The 18,955-nt window shown below is 42.5% G+C and overlaps 1 protein-coding gene across 1 annotated transcript in view; it reads right to left on the bottom strand.

Moving 5' to 3' along the window:
* adamts17 (ADAM metallopeptidase with thrombospondin type 1 motif, 17) overlaps window positions 1-18,955 on the bottom strand; it is a 505,079-nt gene that overhangs the window by 131,905 nt on the left and 354,219 nt on the right. Inside the window, exon 16 of the mRNA XM_059639195.1 lies at window positions 3,022-3,102. Coding sequence (XP_059495178.1) covers window positions 3,022-3,102 — 81 coding nt within the window. The remainder of the gene's footprint in view (window positions 1-3,021; window positions 3,103-18,955) is intronic.

Genomic DNA, 18,955 nt, shown 5'->3' with positions numbered 1-18,955 from the left:
AATGCCTTCACATCCTTTCTAAAGTATTGTGCCCAGAACTGGACACAGTACTCCAATTGAGGTCAAGCAAATGTTTTATACCAGTTCAACATAATAAGATGGTTATGTTAAAGGGTCACATCTTTGCTATCTGTTCAATTTTTCCTGATAAATACAACCCCTCAGTTCCGTATCAAGACTGCCAATCCATTGTGCCTTCTCCAGCACCTGTAAGCCATTTTGATAATACGGACACCAGAGTTGTAGACAGTAGTGTGGAACTAGATATTGCCATCTAAATATCCTTGAAACGAACAAATCTGGTGTTCAAATTCCTCTAAAGACTATTTAGATATTAAGTGGGCATTGATATTTGCACTAACTGTGAAATATGATGTCGAGCACACTTGTGTAACACTTGGGGAAAATAATCAATGTGTAGCCCATAGGTGAGTCAAATCACTCATTACTGAGCTAACAGGAAATTAATGGGGTAGTAGGAATTGCAGATGCTGGAGAATCCGAGATAACGTGGCGTCGAGCTGGATGAACACAGCAGGCCAAGCAGTATCACAGGAGCAGGAAGGCTGATGTTTCGGGCCTAGACCCTTCTAACGTCAGCCTTCCTGCTCCTCTGATGGTGCTTGGCCTGCTGTGTTCATCCAGCTCCACACCTTGTTATCTCAGGAAATTAATGGCATTGGTAATTTGCTGGCAATAAGGAAATGTCTGGGAAACTGCAAAGTCATCAGGCCCTCTCAGCATCTTAGCTAGCTTTGAGCCCTCAAGAGAAGCAATGAGTACAAACCCATCAAACAAAGGATAGAGGAGAAGCTTTAACTTGAAAAACACACTTAAACAATTAATAATTTATACAATAATTATAGTTCATGTGAATAATTAAATCCATTTATTACTGTGTATATTTCCCCATGTAGAGAGAGTGTAGGAGCAGCAGGCTGTCATTGAGCCCCTCCAGCCTTCTCTTCTGTAATTAAATTGTGTGGTTGATATGCACCTTCATTACTGAATCTACTTTTATAATTATGTTTCAATAGCTATCCCAGACCTCAAGCAATAAAGCTCATGTCAGCTTGCTGAAAAAGTCCTGTTAAATGTTTTGAAATGAAACAAATCAGGTGAGGGAATTAAACTAAAACTGCACTGTATAAATAAATGCTGCATTCTTTGATTCACAAGCTCTGTAGATTTGCAGCACAGTGAGAGAATGTTGGGCCATTGTTTCTGTCTTGGTAATGGCCTTTCAATTACAATGATCCCAATTCCCAGTTTTGTTCTTCTAATCCTTCCACGTATTTCCTTTTGAAATGCTTATCCATTACACTTTAATCGACAGTAATGGGACAGTGAAACAGTCTAGGGATTTTGGACTGCTGTACATAGACAGCAGGCTGAACATGAGGTCATAAGTTCTCCTTAACCCATCATTGTAAGATCAACTAACTCCTAATTATTTATGTTGAACATCAAGCACACACTGCATGACATACAGACAGCATGTAAAGGTTGTAAGGTTTTAGTTCTTTCTGAAATCGTCACCGTTCAGATAAAAAAAATACTAGATTAAGCTTAGAGAATAGCTGCCATATCCTGGTACATAGCACTCTGAGTTGAAATTTGTGGGCTCAAAACCCCCCTGTGAGGAAAAATATCTTAAGCTGACCCTCTAGTGGAGCAGGAAGGGAGTGCTACACAGTCAGAGATACTAGCTTTCAGATAGAAAGTTAAATCAAAGCATGGTTTGTCTTTTTCAGGTGGATGTAGAAGATGCCATTAGACTTGAGTTCTCACTAGTGTCCTGGCCAATATTTCACTTTCACTGTAGCTCAGTGGTTAGCACTTGCTTCAAAGTGCCAGGGACCAAGGTTCAATTCCAGCCTTGGGTGACTATCAGTGTGGCGTTTGCACATTCTCCCCATGTACGTGTGGGTTTCCTCCTACAGTCCAAAGATGTGCAGGTTAGGTGGAGTGGCAATGCTAAATTGCCCAGAGTGGCTAGGTGGATTAGCCATAGGTATTGCAGGTTTATGGGGATACAGTAGGGAGTGAGTCTGGGTGGAATGCTCTTTGGAATGTTGGTATGGACTCAATGGGATGAATGGCCTGCTTTCAAACCTATAAGGATTTTATGATTCTATTGAAATAGGTGATCTTGTCACTATCACATTGTTGACAGCTTGCTTCACGTAAATTGGCTCCTGACATTGTTACAACAGTAATTACAGTTCAAAAGCACTTTATCTGCTATAAGGTATTTTGGGCTATTCTGACTTTGTGGAAGGTACAATGTAAAAATTGACGTCTTCATTTTTTTTAATGGATTGTTTTGACTATTTCAGCTAACCTAGGTATTCACCCAGCATGATAATCAATTGACTTAATATCAATATAATGAGGAACAACATCTTTTAGTGAAAATAATTGAGTTTCAATTTCCCATACTAATGTCACAAAAAGGTGGAAAATGTGAAGTGATTCACTTCCAGACTATCACAATTCTAAATAGCAGAATGATAGCATTCAATGCAAAAGGTATAGAGAAAAGAGAAGATGCCTCGCTGACTATCAGAAACAGAGTCACTGAGCAGGAATTTATTACATCCCTAATGGCTGTTTGTCAATGAGCAATGGAAACAAAAGCAAGAATGAAGCATTAACAGTATGCATTTACATAGCATCTTCAACATAATAAAATAAGGCAGACCACACCTTAGGCCACATGTTCTTGATTCTGTATTTGATTGTAGCAAAGCACAAAATATATAGGAAGCAGAAGCAGAAGGATCCTAGTCAGCCACAGATCCAGCTTCGTTCTTTACACATAAAGCTAAACTGGTCAGTAATCAATTTTGATCAATTGTTGTTTGGGATCCTCCCCCTCCTCGCTTCCTTTGACTGTTCCACTCCGTGTTCCTTTATGCTAAAACATATTAAGAGTAAACTCTATCCCAGCAAGTTTAGTTTGTTTGCCAAGAAGTGTTTGACAAAAATTCAGGATGGCAGCACATTATCGTTACTTACCCAGGAAACTGTGAGCTGGTTTCTCCTCTACTACACGAATCCTCCTGGCACCGATAGGGATCACAGTGGCTTCAACATAACCTGAAGCAATTAAAGTTACAAAGATCAGTAAGGTTTTGCTAGAATGGTATTCAGTGGCCTCCTTTACAATGTATCAACACAGCTATCACATAAAGAGTCAGCAGTCTAAACTACATGAAGAATTCACACACAGTACAGCTTTCAGATACTTACGAATTATGTTGGTTAAGTCTGAGTAGTGCTGAGACTCTTTCAAACTGCAATTAGATATCACATTGAGAAACTGCAGCTCAGCAGGAGGGAGCTGTTAACCAAAGGAAATTTTCAGCACTTCACAGTCAGTGGCTCCTCAGACATTCAATTGCACATGTTCTAATAGATATGGATATGCTTCAGACCATCTACACTGTTCCTAATGGGACTTGATCTGTTCCTCAATTCTTATTTAATTTGTTCTCAGGATGTGGGTGACATAGATAGGCGGGCATTTATTGCTCATCACAAGCTGCCCTAAGATGATAATGGAAATTCCCCACATATTAAATTTAGTAATGAGCCATAACTAGTTAACTGCATATGGTGTATGAGCATTTATCCAATGCTGATTGTAAAATGATCAAGTTCAACACAATATTTGTAAAGTAGAAATGAGAAGCAACTACGAGGATTCTAGACTAAGGTAAGACTGACTTCAATGCAATGAAAACAGACTGTCCAAAGTAATAAAGAGAAATATACTGCAGGTGCTAGAAAAAATAAAAACAAAAGTAATTGAGAAACACAGCTGGTCAAACAGTCTCTGTGGAACACATGCAGTTTCAGGAAGATTGAAATTATATTCAAAACATTAACTTTGAGTCTCTCTCAACACATGCTACCAGAACTGCTGAATTTCTCCAACAATCTCTGTTTTTATTAAGGCTGTGTCTACAGTAAAATGGGTAAATATGTTAAACTAAAACAAGGAACAATGAATGGTGGAAATCTGAAATAAGACTAGAAATCGCTGGAAAAACTCAGCAGGTATGGCATTATCTATAGGAAGAAAGCAGAGCTACCTTTTCAAGTCCAGTGACCCTTTTTCAGAACAATTCTTCAGCAATTTTTATTTTTGTTTGGGCAAATATGTTATTAGGTAAAAACCTCATCAGGAGGTTTTTGAAAAAGATTTCTGCAATACTGGCCAGTTTATATCCTGAAGGTGTAAGAGGTCTACTTATCAAATAAAAACAGAGATCTTAGAAGAGAGCAACAACCTAAAACTACAAGAGAGCATGAGAAATGCCAAAAATAGGATCTTGGCAAAAAGGAAAGATACAAAGGAAGCCAAAGAGTGTCAAAGAAGATGGTACTACCTACAAAGAGTATTAAAAACCACTTACAACAAATTCAAAATCAACAATTTTTTACAATTATGTTTGGAATAAGAGGGCAGTCCAGATATTAATGATAGCATCAATGAACATAAGTAAGCAAGAAGGCATACAGGTTCTGAGGGAGGGTCACCGGACCCAAAATGTTAACTCGGTTTTTCCCTTCACAGATGCTGCCAGACCTGCTGGGGTTTTCTGGCAACTTTGTTTTTGTTCCTGATTCACAGCATCTGCAGTTCTTTAAGTTTTTATAAGGCATATTATATGCTTGCCATCATCAGTTGGGGCACAGAGGTATAAAAATTGGCAAGTCGTTGCAGCTATATAGAACTTCAAGTCCACATTTGGAATATTGTGATTGCCATGCTACAAGAAAAATGTCGAGGCTTTCGAGAGAGTACAGAAATGGTAAACCTGGTTTGTTTTCACTTGAATGAAGGATGAGGAGGCGACCTGATTAAAATTTACAAAATAATGAGAGGCATAAATATTCAGCATCTTTATCCCAGGATAGAAATGTCAATTACTAGGGGACACAGGTTTAAGGTAAAAGTGGGTAAGTATAGAGGAAATGAGGCAAGTTTTTCTCACAGAGGGTAGAAAGTCCCTGGAATGCACTGCCAGAGGAGCAGTTAGAAATGGATACAATAGCAAATTTTAAGATGCACCTCGATAGATATCTGAGTCGGTGGAGACTAGAAGGATACAGGCTGTGCAAAGGCAAAGGTTTTTAGTTTAGAAAGGCATCATGTGCTGGTGGAGTGTTGGCAAGCCAAAGGACTTGCTCCTGTGCTGTACTGTTCTTTTGATAAGGAAATGGCACACATCATGAAGAAATATTTTCTCTTGGTATTTACAACAAAGGAAGAGATCAGTATGTTATAAATCCCAAGAAATCAATCCTGTATCAGAGGTAGTGATCATTAGGGCAGTCCATGGCTACAGGTGGATTTCAGTAAACATAAAATGGCTTCTGAAGATTTTTATCTGAAACAACAGCTTCCATAATCTGTTTAAAGCTAAACTATAAGCTAGTGTGATTAGCTGCCTTCATAGAAGGGGTATATCTAAAGAATCTAGATGAAGATAATGCACAAAGTGTCTTAAGAAATGAATACAATGGGCCCTGTGGAACAGATGCAGATCCAGATGCTTGCGTAGAGACAATTAGACAAGTTACAGCCCTGAGGAATGCTGGTAGAAAGCTCCATATCAAGCTGGTCTAAAGTCTGTATGTTCATTATGGGATAGGAGAGAAGGGTCTGACCGTTGACTGATCATGTGTTCATGTGACATTAAGACTCCCAAGTAATTGGTTGAGTAGTTTGATGACAGCCAGCAAAACAGCCTGAGTAACTGTATTTAAACTGCATGTTTTCTCTTGTGCAGAGAAGTCCCTGCACTGCTAGAGGTCTTTCCCAGCCAGTGTAAAACAATAAACTCTTTGTTTGAAGAGACCTGGGTGTCAAGTGACTCATTAGTTATTCCACCCGTCATTTGCTGAAGTTGGTAGGAAACCAGAAGCATGGATCATGAGTACCCTATATTCGTGGTAATCTGTAACCCTGCTCATTCTGTGTCCCCTAACGGTCTTGTATCTGAACCCGAAAAGGGTCCATTCAGTATCAAAGGGTAGTAAGTATAGTGACAGAACCAGAAATATCACAGCCCAACTTAACAGACCGGATCATATAAATACCAAGCGGAGTAGAACAACATTGCTTCATCGGAGCAGGGATTTTCGTGTTGAGAAATACACCTGGTGTAGTCAAGTTGGGGCCACAAAAAGCTAGGCTACAACGATACATAGTCTGAGATGACAAAACGTGAGGCTGGATGAACACAGCAGGCCAAGCAGCATCTCAGGAGCACAAAAGCTGACGTTTCGGGCCTAGACCCTTCTTGCAGAGCTTCAGGCAAGAAACAGAGGATCAACAAGCAGTAGGGGGCTTAAAATTTGAAGGCACTGCAGAGATTTACAAGTCAGCAACACAGGTTGGGGACAGAGCCCTCATTCAGGCCACCTAAGGCCGGGCAGGGTTTATCCCAAAATGGGTGGGACCATATGATACAATCATGGCCAGTGACACATGCGTGTACTTTGATATGAAAGATAAAGGTTGATGGAAACTAAAATTATATAAAAATGACAAATGACAGACCCTAAGATAAGATACACAACAAACACGATCCAATGCACAGCAGCATTGAGTTGTAAAGCATGGAAACAGGCCCATCGGTCCAACTCGTCCATGCCAACCATGCATCCTAAATTAATCTAGTTCCATTTGCTGGCATTTGGCCCATATCCCTATAAACCTTTCCTATTCATATGCTCATCCAGATGCCCTTTAACTATTGTAATTGTACCAGTCTTCACCACTTCCTTTGGCAGCTCATTCCATATACGCACCACCCTCTGTGAGAACAAGTTGCCTCTTAGATTCCTTTTAAATCTTCCCTTCTCACCTTAAACCTATGTTCTTTAGGTTTGGACTCCCCCACACCCATGGAAAATACCTTGTCTATTTACTTTATCCATTGGAATGAAAAACAGACTGTTCAGGCCTTGGGAATAATGTTAGCACTAATAAGGATATGGAATATTTTTGGCCAACTAGCAGAGCAAGGGCTATTGGGAATGATGCCTGGATATAAAGGGAAAATGTGAAAAACATACAGGAGGCAGAAATGATAAGGATTTGAACTATAATCCTGGGTTACCAGGACATAGTCAATCCATGCAGAAATGACCATGCAGGAATTGTCAAATGGAAATAAACAAAAGGGATTAATTTTAGGTGACCACAGGTCCCTTTTCTGCTTCAAGTATAGATATAGGAAAAGAAACAATGCTGACTGTGGAATGTGGCGATAGTATCTAGGAGCATAGGACAATGGCTATAAAGAATGACCAAGGAAGCGCAACCAATTGACAGATGTTGAATGTGACATATATCCTGGGAGCAAAGACTAAGTAATGATAGGAGAAATTTGAATGATTAGCTAATGGTGCATCTGGGAAAAGAAGTACTGTATCTCTGTTAAATGTTTACCAAAAAAGAAGACTGAAAAGACAGATGGATGCATTTTTGGATCCCTTTGTGCCTTGGGAGTCTATGGAACGTGAAAGGGGGAAGGGTGCAGTGTGTGGGTATTATCATTACACGTGTACTTTTCCCCTGCCACAACAACACCATGTCCATTCCCCTCTCTTTCAACCCCAAAAGAATTTAAACATCTAGAACCAGTGGAGGAACCAATTAACAGAAAAGCCCTGCTGAACAACAGAGAGGTGTTGCATGAAAATGTAAAGCATGAAATTGTACTTGTGCTGATCCATATTTCGCGCATTCAAATGCCAGAGTGTTGATCAGCACAGTCAAAAAACATATATGTTATGTTAACCAATGTTGTAGCGTGTCAAACTACAGATGCACAGGGGCCACTAGATTTAGGGGACGTGAAACCTTCTGCAGACAAAAGGGGAGATATTAAGTGACATTGTAACAGGGGTCAATACTGGAACTTCGATAACTAATTCCTTTGACATTCAGAGCGTAAATGTGAATGTGGAGCGGTTCAGAAAAATCATGAAAGAATTCACAATAAAAGCTGAAGAGGCCCAGAAAGATCAGGCAAGGCTGGGTCAGAAAGCACTGGAAATACAATTAAATGGGGTAGCCCTGATGGAGGTACACAAGACAATACCAGAAAGGTTGACCAGGCCAATTGTGTCATGCACTGGAGCTACGGATGGTAGGCCAGTGAAAACACAACCTCAAGAAGAACCAACGTGGTCAGTACCTGACTGGATTAATAGCACAGAACTGGCATCACTAACCAAGTATAGGAGAACACTGGATGACTGAAAAGCATAAAAAGAGTGTACCCAGATGTCCTCAGCTGTGGAGCCAACAATGTTATTGGTAAAGGGATGGTTTTGATGGTTAATCCAGAAACAGGGCCCTATTCCCACTATTAGATGAAAAATATTGGCGTTATATGAAAAAACCACTCTCTCCAATGCTATGTCACAGACACAAATGGAATACATGGGAATAATTTCTTGTGTGGGATCTCCCTTGAAGAGTGTAAGTGAAAGGCGGCGTTTCACCCTACTAGTGGGGTAGGGAGATGTAGATGAATGCAGATTCGATGGTGCAGAAGGATGTTTCCTGGAAGTAATCCATGTTTCTGACACCGCTTAATCAGGATCTGGAGTATCAGCCCAGACACATCACACATGTACAGAAGCTTACATTGCTCCAGCACACACACCAAACTCTGCTTCAGACCTCATTTGTTGGTTACTATAGTCAGGCTGGGATGATGCACATCTAACCACAAGAAATGGAAGTGGTCAAGATATCTTGAGAGCAGCATGGTGGCTCAGTGGTTAGCACTGCTGCCCCACAGTACCAGCAACCTGGGTTCGATTCCACCTTTGGGCGACTGTCTGTGTGGAATTTGCACATTCTCCCTGTCTCTCTGTGGTTTCCTCCCGCAGTCCAAAGTTGTGCAAGCTAGGTGGACTGCTAAAGTGCCCATCGTATTCAGGGATGTGTGTATTAGTTTCGTTAAAGGGGAATGGGTCTGCGTGGGATGGTCTGAGGTTTGGTGTGGATTTGTTCAGCTGAAGGGCTGTTTCCACACTGCAGGAATTCTATTCTTATGATTTTATCTCACCTCTGAACCTCCTATGCTCCAGTGAAAAGTCCCAGCCTTTCCAGCCTTCCTTTATAGCTTAAACCTTCCACGCCCAGCAACATCCTGGTAAATCTCTTCTGAACCCTTTCCAGCTTAATAATATCCTTCCCATAACTGGGCAACCAGTACAGGACACAGTATTCCAGAACGGGCCTCATCAACGTTCTGTACAACCTCGGCATGTCTTCCCAACTCTGATACTTAAAGGAATGAGCTATGAAGGCAAATAAGTCAAATGCCTTTTTTTAATCATCCTGTCTATATGTAAAACAAAATTTCAAAGAATTATGTACCTGCACCCCAAGACTCTGTTCTATAACACTACCCAAGGCCCTACCATTAATTTTGAAAATATAAGCCCTACCCTTGTTTGTTATAGCAAGACGCAATACTTCTCTTATTTATCTGGACTGAATGCCATCTGCCATTTTTCAGGCCATTGACCAAGTTGATCAAGATCCCTTTGTAATCTTAGAAAACTTTCTTCACTGATTATTATGCCACCAATTTTGTTATCATCTGCAAACTTGCTAATCATGCCTTTTATATTCTCATCCAAATAATTTATAGAATTGACAAACAAAAGAAGACACAGAACTGAACACTGCGAAACACTGCTGGGGACAGGCTTCCAGTCTGAAAAGCAACCCTCCACCACAACTCATTGTTTCCTGCTATTGAGATGTTTCATAAATAAAGTTGAAATACATTCCCATGTGCACACAACATGGCTGGAATTTGGAAGTCATGCACAAGCAGCATTTGATGCTAAATTAATTATTAATTTTAAAACTTGGGATAGATAAATTTGTGTTAATCTGAGGTATGAAGGGAAATCTGATAAAGGTGACTTGAGATAGGTTGATTTCTGAATGGTAAATTAGGGTTAAGGTGCCAAATGGCTGACACTTATTCTTACATTCTAGAAAACATGTGAATCAATAATTATTATCCCAATGGAAGTGATGAGAAGGAGGAAGTCAAATTTTGAAGTGTGCAATTAACAACATTTGGCCCGTTGCCTTGTATGGCTTGGCATGGCAAGTACACAACTAAATACTTCTTGACAGTTTTGAGGATTTCTGCCTCTACCATATGTACAGGCTGTGAGTTCCAGATTCCCATCACCCTCTAGGTGAAAGAAGATTTTCCTCTAAACTTCCTGTCCCTTACCTTAAATCTATGTCCTCTGGTCATTGGCCCCTCTATCAGGAGGAGAAATTTCTTCCTTTCTATCTACGCCCCTCATAACTTTTTTTAACATTTCAATCTTGTCCCCAATCAATCTCCTTTGCTCTAAGGAAAACAACCTCACTCCATCCAACTTCGACTCATTATTGAAACTTTCAAGCCATGCAACATTCTGGTAAATCTCTGCACCTTGTCTAGTGCTACTGCATCCCTCTTAGGCTGTGGATTCCAGAACTGGATGCATAACACTCTAGCAAAAGCCTAACCAATGTTTCTACAGCTCCTGCATAGTCTTGCACTTGGCTGCTACTTCACCAACCATATGCATCAATTGATCATCAATTGAGTAGAGTTTAATGAAGTTTCAACAATAACGTTTTCAGAAACATTATCTGATACAACAGGTACAGGAGTCAGAGAGGAATTTTGTCCAACTTTTTCCTAAATGGTCTGATAGTTTTTTCCATCTCCAGGAGATTAAATGCCAAGTGGTTAAGGGATATATTTGGATATGGAGGCGTGTGTATGCACAGTTCCAATACTAGAAAAGCTCAAAGGGGAGGCACCACATTGGTTTAATGGTTAGCACTGCTGCTTCACAGCACCAGGGACCTGGGTTCAATTCTACCATGGGGCAGCAGTCTGGAGTTTGCACATTCTCCCTGTGTCTGCGTGGGTTTCCCCCAGGTGCTCTGGTTTCCTCCCACAGTCCAAAGATGTGTAGGCTAGGTGGATTGGTCATGCTAAATTGTGTTCAGGGATAGGTAGATTAGGTGGGTTATAGGGCTGGGTCTGGGTGGGATGATCTGAGAGTCAGTGTGGACTTGTTGGGCTGAAGAGCCTGTTTCCATACTGTAGGAATTCTATGATTTACTGACCAGTCTATACCTATTTGTCCATGCAACCCCAAATTTTATTTAAATAACTCATTGGCAAAGCTTTAACCTAATAAATGCTGAATGGTCTATTCTTCAGTTAACAAACTACAATATTCTACCCCTGTTAATTGATTCCAACCTCCGTCTTTTATTAATAATATTTGTTATTTCAGCCAATAACATTGCTTTTTGGTACATGAGCCTTAAACAGATGATAGATGAAAGGATAAGACACAATGTGGCAGAAAGCTGATACTTAAAAGATGAGAGGAATAGAAAGAACTGTTTCACTTGTACAACCAACAGTTCGCTTTTGTGATGGAGATAATGGGAACTGCAGATGCTGGAGAAGCCGAGGTAACAAAGTGTGGGGCTGGAAGGGGAGAGGGTTCTGAAATAAATAGGGAGGGGGGGGAGGCAGATTGAACGTGGATAGAGGAGAAGATAGGTGGAGAGGAGGCAGACCAGTTAAAGGGGCGGGGATGGAGGCAGTAGAGGTGAGTATAGGTGGGGTGGTACGGAGGGGACAGGTCGATCCGGGGAGGACTGACAGGTCAAAGGGGCGGGATGAGGTTAGGAGGTCGGGAATGGAGGTGTGGCTTGAGGTAGGAGGAGGGTTTAGGTGAGAGGAAGAACAGATTAGGGAGGTGGGGACGAGCTGGGCTGCTTTTGGGATGCAGTTGGGGGAGGGGAGATTTTGAAGCTGGTGAAAACTACATTGATATCATTGGGCTGCAGGGTTCCCAAGTCGAATATGAGTCGCTGTTCCTGGAACCTTCGGGTGGCATCGTTGTGGCATTGCAGGAGGCCCAGGATGGACATGTTGTCTAAGGAATGCGAGAGGGAGTTGAAATGGTTCGTGATTGGGAGTTGCAGTTGTTTATTGCGAACCGAGCATAGGCGTTCTGCAAAGCGGTCCCCAATCATCCACTTGGTTTTTCCGATGTAGAGGCAGCCACAACAGGTACAGCAGATGCAATATACGACATTTGCGGATGTGCAGGTGAACATCTGCTTGATGTGTAAATTCATCTTGGGGCCTGGGATATGGGTAAGGGAGGAGGTGTGGGGGCAGGTGTAGCACTTCCTGCAGTTGCAGGGGACAGTGCCGATGTGGTGGGGTTGGATGGGAGTGTGGAGTGGACAAGGGAGTCACGGAGAGTGTGGTCTTTCTGGGAGGCCGGCAAGAGTGGGGATGGAAAAATGTCTTTGATGGTGGGGTCGGATTGTAGATCGCAGAAGTGTCGGAAGATGATGAGTTGTTTTCGGAGGTTGGTGGGGTGGTATGTGAGGACAAGGGGGATTCTCTTTTGACGGTTATTGTTGGGGTGGGGTGTGATGGATGAGGTGCGGGACATGTGGGAGACATGGTCGAGGGCGTTCTTGACCACTGCAGGGGGGGAAGCTGCGGTCCTTGAAGAACGAGGACGTCTGGGATGTACGGGAGTGGAATGCCTCATCCTGGGGGCAGATGCGGCAGAGGCGAAGGAATTGGGAACAGGGGAAGGAATTTTTGCAGGAAGGTGGATGGGAGGAGGTGTATTCAAGGTAGCTGTGGGAGCCGGTGGGCTTGAAATTGATATTGGTTGCTAGGTGGTTGCCTGAGATGGAGACAGAGAGGTCCAGGAAGGGGAGGGATGTGTTGAAGATGTTCCAGGTGAACTTGTGCTCCTAAGATGCTGCTTGGCCTGCTGTGTTCATTCAGCTCCACACTTTGTTATCTTGGATTCTCCAGCACCTGCAGTTCCCATTATCCCTAATCCTTTTCTCACTTGGCAAGTTAGATTGACAAGACTAGGCTGACACTTCAGTGTAGTACTGAGCAAGTGCTATATTGTCAGAGGTGTCGGCTTTTGGGTGAGATATTAATCCAAGGCCTTTTCTGATTTTTCAGGTGAACATTAAAAAAATGTAACTCCTTTATTCAAAAATGGAGGGAGGCAGAAAGTTGGAAACAGCAGGCTAGTTAGCTTAGCTTTGAATGTTTTCCCACTTGATGGGTATTATTATGAAAGACAGTTCAAGGTATTCAGGTGGAGCCATCATGGTTATGTCAAAAGCAAGTGATAAGGGTCTAGGCCCGAAACGTCAGCTTTTGTGCTCCTGAGATGCTGCTGGGCCTGCTGTGTTCATCCAGCCTCACATTTTATTATCTATGTCAAAAGCAATTTGTGTTTAACTAATCTAACGGAGTTATTTGAATAAGTAACTTGTGCTCTGGATAAAGGGTTACCTAAAATTGAGTTGTCACCTTGCTGAAGCTACCAAACAGGAATACTTGTGTGCCAAGCAGCATAAGCAGCAAATGATACACAGAGCTAAACACTCTCACAACCAATGAATCAGATCTAAGCTCTGCAGTCCTATCCTATCCAGTTGTGAATGGTGGAGGGCAATTAAACGACTTTCTGGAAGAGAAGGCTCAACATATGTGTCCACCCGTAATGATGGTAGAGCCCAACACATCAGTGCAAAAGATAAGACTGAAGAGTTTGCAATAATCTTCAACCAGAAGTGCTGAGGGGATGAAGCAGAATGTTGCAATAGGCCCTGACAGCATTCTGGCAATAGTACTGAAAAATTATTCCCCAGAATTTGCTGCACGTGTGGCCAAGTTCTTCCAGGGCACTTACAAAACACTAGCATCTACATGTCAATGTGGAAAATTACCCAGGCATTTCCTGTACGCAAAAAGCAGGACAAATCCAATCTGGATAATCACTGCTCCGCCAGTCCACACTCAATCATTATTAAAGTGATGAAAAGAGTCATTAACAGTGCAATCAAGCAGCACCTGCTCAGCAACTGAGACAGTAAGAACCGCAGATGCTATCTTCCACCTATCCACTAACCTGCCCGTCTTCTCTCCCACCTATCCACTCCCCCCCACCTCACTCACCAATTCTGCCATTCCCTACCTGCACTCATCTTATCACCATTTCACCTACTTCCCCAGCTGCAACCCTCCCCTCTATTTATTTCTGAGCTCCCTTCCCACCCCTTCATTTCTGAAGAGGATCCCGAACCAAAACGTCAGTTTCCCGCTCCTCAAATGCTGCCTGGCCTGCTGTGTTCATCCAGCTCCACACTGTGTTATCACCTGCTCAGCAAACCCCAGTTTGGGTGTACCAGGGCCATTCGACTTCTGACCTCACTATCGCCTTGGTTCAAACATGGACAAAAGAGCTAAGTTCCAGAGATGAGCTAACAGCAGTCTTTAACATTAAGGTTGCATACAACCAAGTGTGGCATCAAGGAGCCCTAGGAGACCTGTCATGAATGGGAATTAGGGGAAATTCTCCACTGGCGGAAGTCATACCTCTCACATAAGAAGATGGTTGTGGTTGTTGGAGATAAGTCATCTCAGATCCAGGACATCTCTGCACAAGGTCCTCAGAGCAACATCCTCAGCCAAACCATCTTCAGCTGTTTTATCAATGACCTCCCTTCCATCATAAAATCAGAAGTGGGGATGTTCACCAATAATTGCCCAACGTTCAGCACAGTTCACCAAACCGCAGACACTGAAGCACTCCATGTCCATATGCAACAAGACATGCACAATTTGCAGGTTTTAGCCTACAAATGGCGATGGTTAATCTAACCACTGGCCCTTAATATGCAATGGCGTTACCAGTACTGAATCCCCACTTTTGACATTCTGGGGTTACCAGTGACCAAAAATTAAATTGGACTTGGCATACAAATACAGCAGCTACAAGAGCAGGCCAGAGGCTGGGAATACTGCAGTGAGTAACCCACCTCTTGACTCCCCAAAGCCTTACCATCATCTACAAGGCATAAGTCAGGAATGTGACAGAATACCCCCACCTGCATGGATGAATGTAGCTCCAGCAACACACCGGAATCTAGATACCATCAAGGACAAAGCAACCCACCTTTCTGGCATCACATCCACAAACGTTCAGTGAATCCACCACCAAATGCTCAGTAGTATCAGTGTGTACACTCTTAAGATGCACTGAAAAAATTTTCCTACCACTTCCATCTACAAGATCAAGGGCAGCAGTTACATGGGAACACCACCATCTGCAAGTTCCTCTTAAAGCCTTGCACCATTCTGACTTAGAAATATATCACCGCTCCTTCACCTTTGCTGAGTCAAAACCTTGAAATTCTCTCCCTAGGACCATGTGGGCCAACCTACAGCAGGTGGACTGCAACTGTTCAAGACAGCAGCTTACTACTACCTTCTCAAGGGCAACAACGGCAGGCAATAAATGCTGGCCAGCCAATGATATCCACTCTCCTGACTGAATAAAAAAACAATATTAATATGAGGTACCACCCATTTAAGCCAGCTGAAAAAAAAATCTCTGTGGGTTCAGTGTCTTTGGAATTCCCTTCCTCAGAAGGCAGAATCTTTAAATGATCTTAAGGCAGAGGTAGATATATTCTTGATTACTAAGGGTTAAGAGATTACTGGAATATTCAGGAAAATAGAGCTGAGGTTAAAATCAAATCGGCATTGACCTTATTGAATGTCAGAGCAGACTAAGGAGCCATGTGGCCTGTAGGCCATTCAGTCCATTCTCGGTGGTGAGGAAACTATTGGAAACAATTCTGAGGGATAGAATTGACCTGCATTTGGAGAGGCAGGGATTGAACAACAATAGTCAGCATAGCTTTAAGGGGAGGCCATATCTGACCAACTTGATTGTATTGTTTGAAGAGGTCACCAGGTGTGTCGATGAGGGCAATGCTTTTGACGTAGCCTGTTTGGAATTGAATAAGACTTTTGATGAGGTCCAGCATGGGAGACTTATAGCAAAACTAAGAGTCCATGGGATCCAAGGAAATTTGACAAATTGGTTTCATAATTGACTGAGTGGCAGGAAAGAGAGGCTAATGATTGATGGGTGTTTTGTAGACTGGAAATCTGTGTACAATGAAATCCTACAGGGGTCAGTGGTGGGGTCATTGCTGTTTGTGGTTTATATAAATGATTTAAATTTGAATGTTGGAGGGTTGATTAGTAAATTGGCAAAGAATACAAAAATTGGCGGTGTGGTAAACAGTGAGGAGGATAGCCTTGGGTGACTGGTGGACATACACAAGCCAGTTAAATGGGTTGGTCAGTGGCAAATGGAATTCAATCAAAATAAATGTGAGGTGATGCACTTGGGCAGGACAAACAGGCAAAGGAATACATATGAATGGCAGGGCCCTGGGAAGCATTAAGGATCAGAGGGACCTTGGTGTGCATGTACACCGGTCCCTTAAGGTATCAGGACAGGTGGATAAAGTGGTTAAGAAGGCAAATGGTATACTTGTATTTACTATCTGAGGCATAGAGTTTAAGAGCCAGGAAGGTTATCATGGAACTGTATAACATTGGTTAGGCCACAGCTAAAAGTATGGTGACCAATTCTGCAATCCACATGTCTGGATATGATTACACTGGAAAGGGTGCAAATGAGATTTATTAGGATATTGCCTGGGTTGGAGAATCTCAGTTATAAAGAGATTGAACAGACTGAGGTTGTTTCCCTCGAGCAGAGGATATTCAGAGGGGACATCATTGAAATGTACAAAATGATGAGGATCATAGACAGAGTAACATGAAGAATCTTTTCCCCTTAATGGAGGGATCATTGATCGGGGTCATATATTTAAGTTGAATGGCAGAAGGTTGAGATGAGGTATGAGAAAAAATGTTTTCACCCAGATGGCAGTAGGAATCTGGAACTCACTGCCTGCAAGTGTGGTAGAGGCTGAACAGTTCATAACACATAACAAGTATTTAGCACGGTGGCTCAGTGGTTAGCGCTGCTGCCTCACGGCACCAGGGACCCAGGTTCAATTCCACTCTTGGGCGACTGTCTGTTTGGAGTTTGCTCATTCTCCGCATGGATTTCTGCCGGGTACTACGGTTTCCTCCCACAGTCCAAAGATGTACAGGTGAATTGGAATGGCCGTGCTAAATTGCCTGTAATGTGCAGGGGAGTGTAAATTAGGTGGATTAGACATGGGAAAATGCAGGATTGCAGGGAAAGGGTAGGGGGATGAGTCTGAATGGGATGCTCTTTAGCAGGGCTGTGCGAACTTGTTGTATAAACAGCCTGTTTCTACATTGTAAGGATTCTATAAAGATGTACAGTTGTGATGCCATGGCAGACAGGCTATGGGCAAAGTGCTGGAAAATGTATAGTTAGGTAGTTGATTTTGACTGGCATAGGTGTGACAGCCAAAGAACCTTTTTTTGTGCTGTAGACCTCTACAACTCTAACTCTTGTTTCTTGTTCATGTATAAAAGATCTCACAACTGTATGCAAACAAGAGAAGCCAATCTTAACTCTCTATCAGCATCATGAAACACAGCTAACCTGTTTATTTGTTTTTGGTGGAAACAGCAATCCTACAGCCTGCCAGTGAGTTAATACCAACATAGAACATTGAACAATACAGCGCAGAACAGGCCCTTCGGCCCTCGATGTTGCGCCAACTTGTGAACTAATCTAAGCCCCTCCCCCTACACTATCCCATCATCATCCATATGCTTATCCAAGGACTGTTTAAATGCCCCTAATGTGGCTGAGTTCACTACATTGGCAGGCAGGGCGTTCCACGCCCTTACCATTCTCTGAGGAAAGAACCTGCCTCTGACATCTGTCTTAAATCTATCACCCCTCAATTTGTAGCTATGCCCCCTCGTACAAGCTGACATCATCATTCTCGGAAAAAGACTTTCACTGTCCACCCTATCTAATCCTCTGATCATCTTGTATGCCTCTATTAAATCCCCTCTTAGCCTTCTTCTCTCCAATGAGAACAAACCCAAGTCCCTCAGCCTTTCTTCATAGGGCCTGCGCTCCAGACCAGGCAACATCCTGGTAAATCTCCTCTGCACCTTTTCCAATGCTTCCACATCCTTCCTGTAATGGGACGACCAGAACTGTACGCAATATTCCAAATGAGGCCGCACTAGCGTTTTGTACAGTTGCGGCATGACATCACGGCTATGGAACTCAATCCCTCTACCAAAAAACCTAACACACCGTAAGCCTTCTTAAAAGCACTATCAACCTGGGTGGCAACTTTCAGGGATCTATGGACATGGACACCAAGATCCCTCTGCACATCCACACTATGAAGAATCTTTCCTTTGACCCAGTATTCTGCCTTCCTATTATTCCTCTCAAAGTGAATCACCTCACATTTATCGTATCAAACTCCATTTGTCACCTTTCGGCCCAATTCTGCAGTTTATCCAAGTGTCCCTGCAACCTGCAACATTCTTCCACACTGTCCACCAATTCCACTGACTTTAGTGTCATCTGCAAACTTACTAACCCATCCACGTATGCCTGCGTCCAAGTCATTTATAAAAATGACAAACAGGAGTGGTCCCAAAACAGATCCTTGAGACACACCACTAGTAACTGGACTCCAGGCTGAATATTTTCCATCAACCACCACTCGTTGCCTTCTTACAGAAAACCAGTTTCTAATCCAAACTGCTAAATCTCCCTCAATCCCATGCCTCTGTATTTTCTCCAATAGCCTACCATGTGGAGGTTTTACTGAAGTCCATGTACACCACGTCAACTGCCCTACCCTCATCCACATGCTTGGTCACCTTCTCAAAAAACTCAATGAGGTTTGTGAGACACGACCTGCCCTTGTTGAATCCATGCTGACTATCTCCAATCAAATTGTTGCTTGCTAAATGATTATAAATCCTATCTCTTACAATCCTTTCTAAAATTTTTCCTACAACAGACGTAAGGCTCACAGGTC

The sequence above is a fragment of the Stegostoma tigrinum genome, chromosome 33 (genome assembly GCF_030684315.1).
Source record: "Stegostoma tigrinum isolate sSteTig4 chromosome 33, sSteTig4.hap1, whole genome shotgun sequence".
Lineage (NCBI taxonomy): Eukaryota > Metazoa > Chordata > Chondrichthyes > Orectolobiformes > Stegostomatidae > Stegostoma > Stegostoma tigrinum.
The sequence above is the reverse complement of the archived record's forward strand: the minus strand, read 5'-3'. Positions and strand labels throughout refer to the sequence as shown.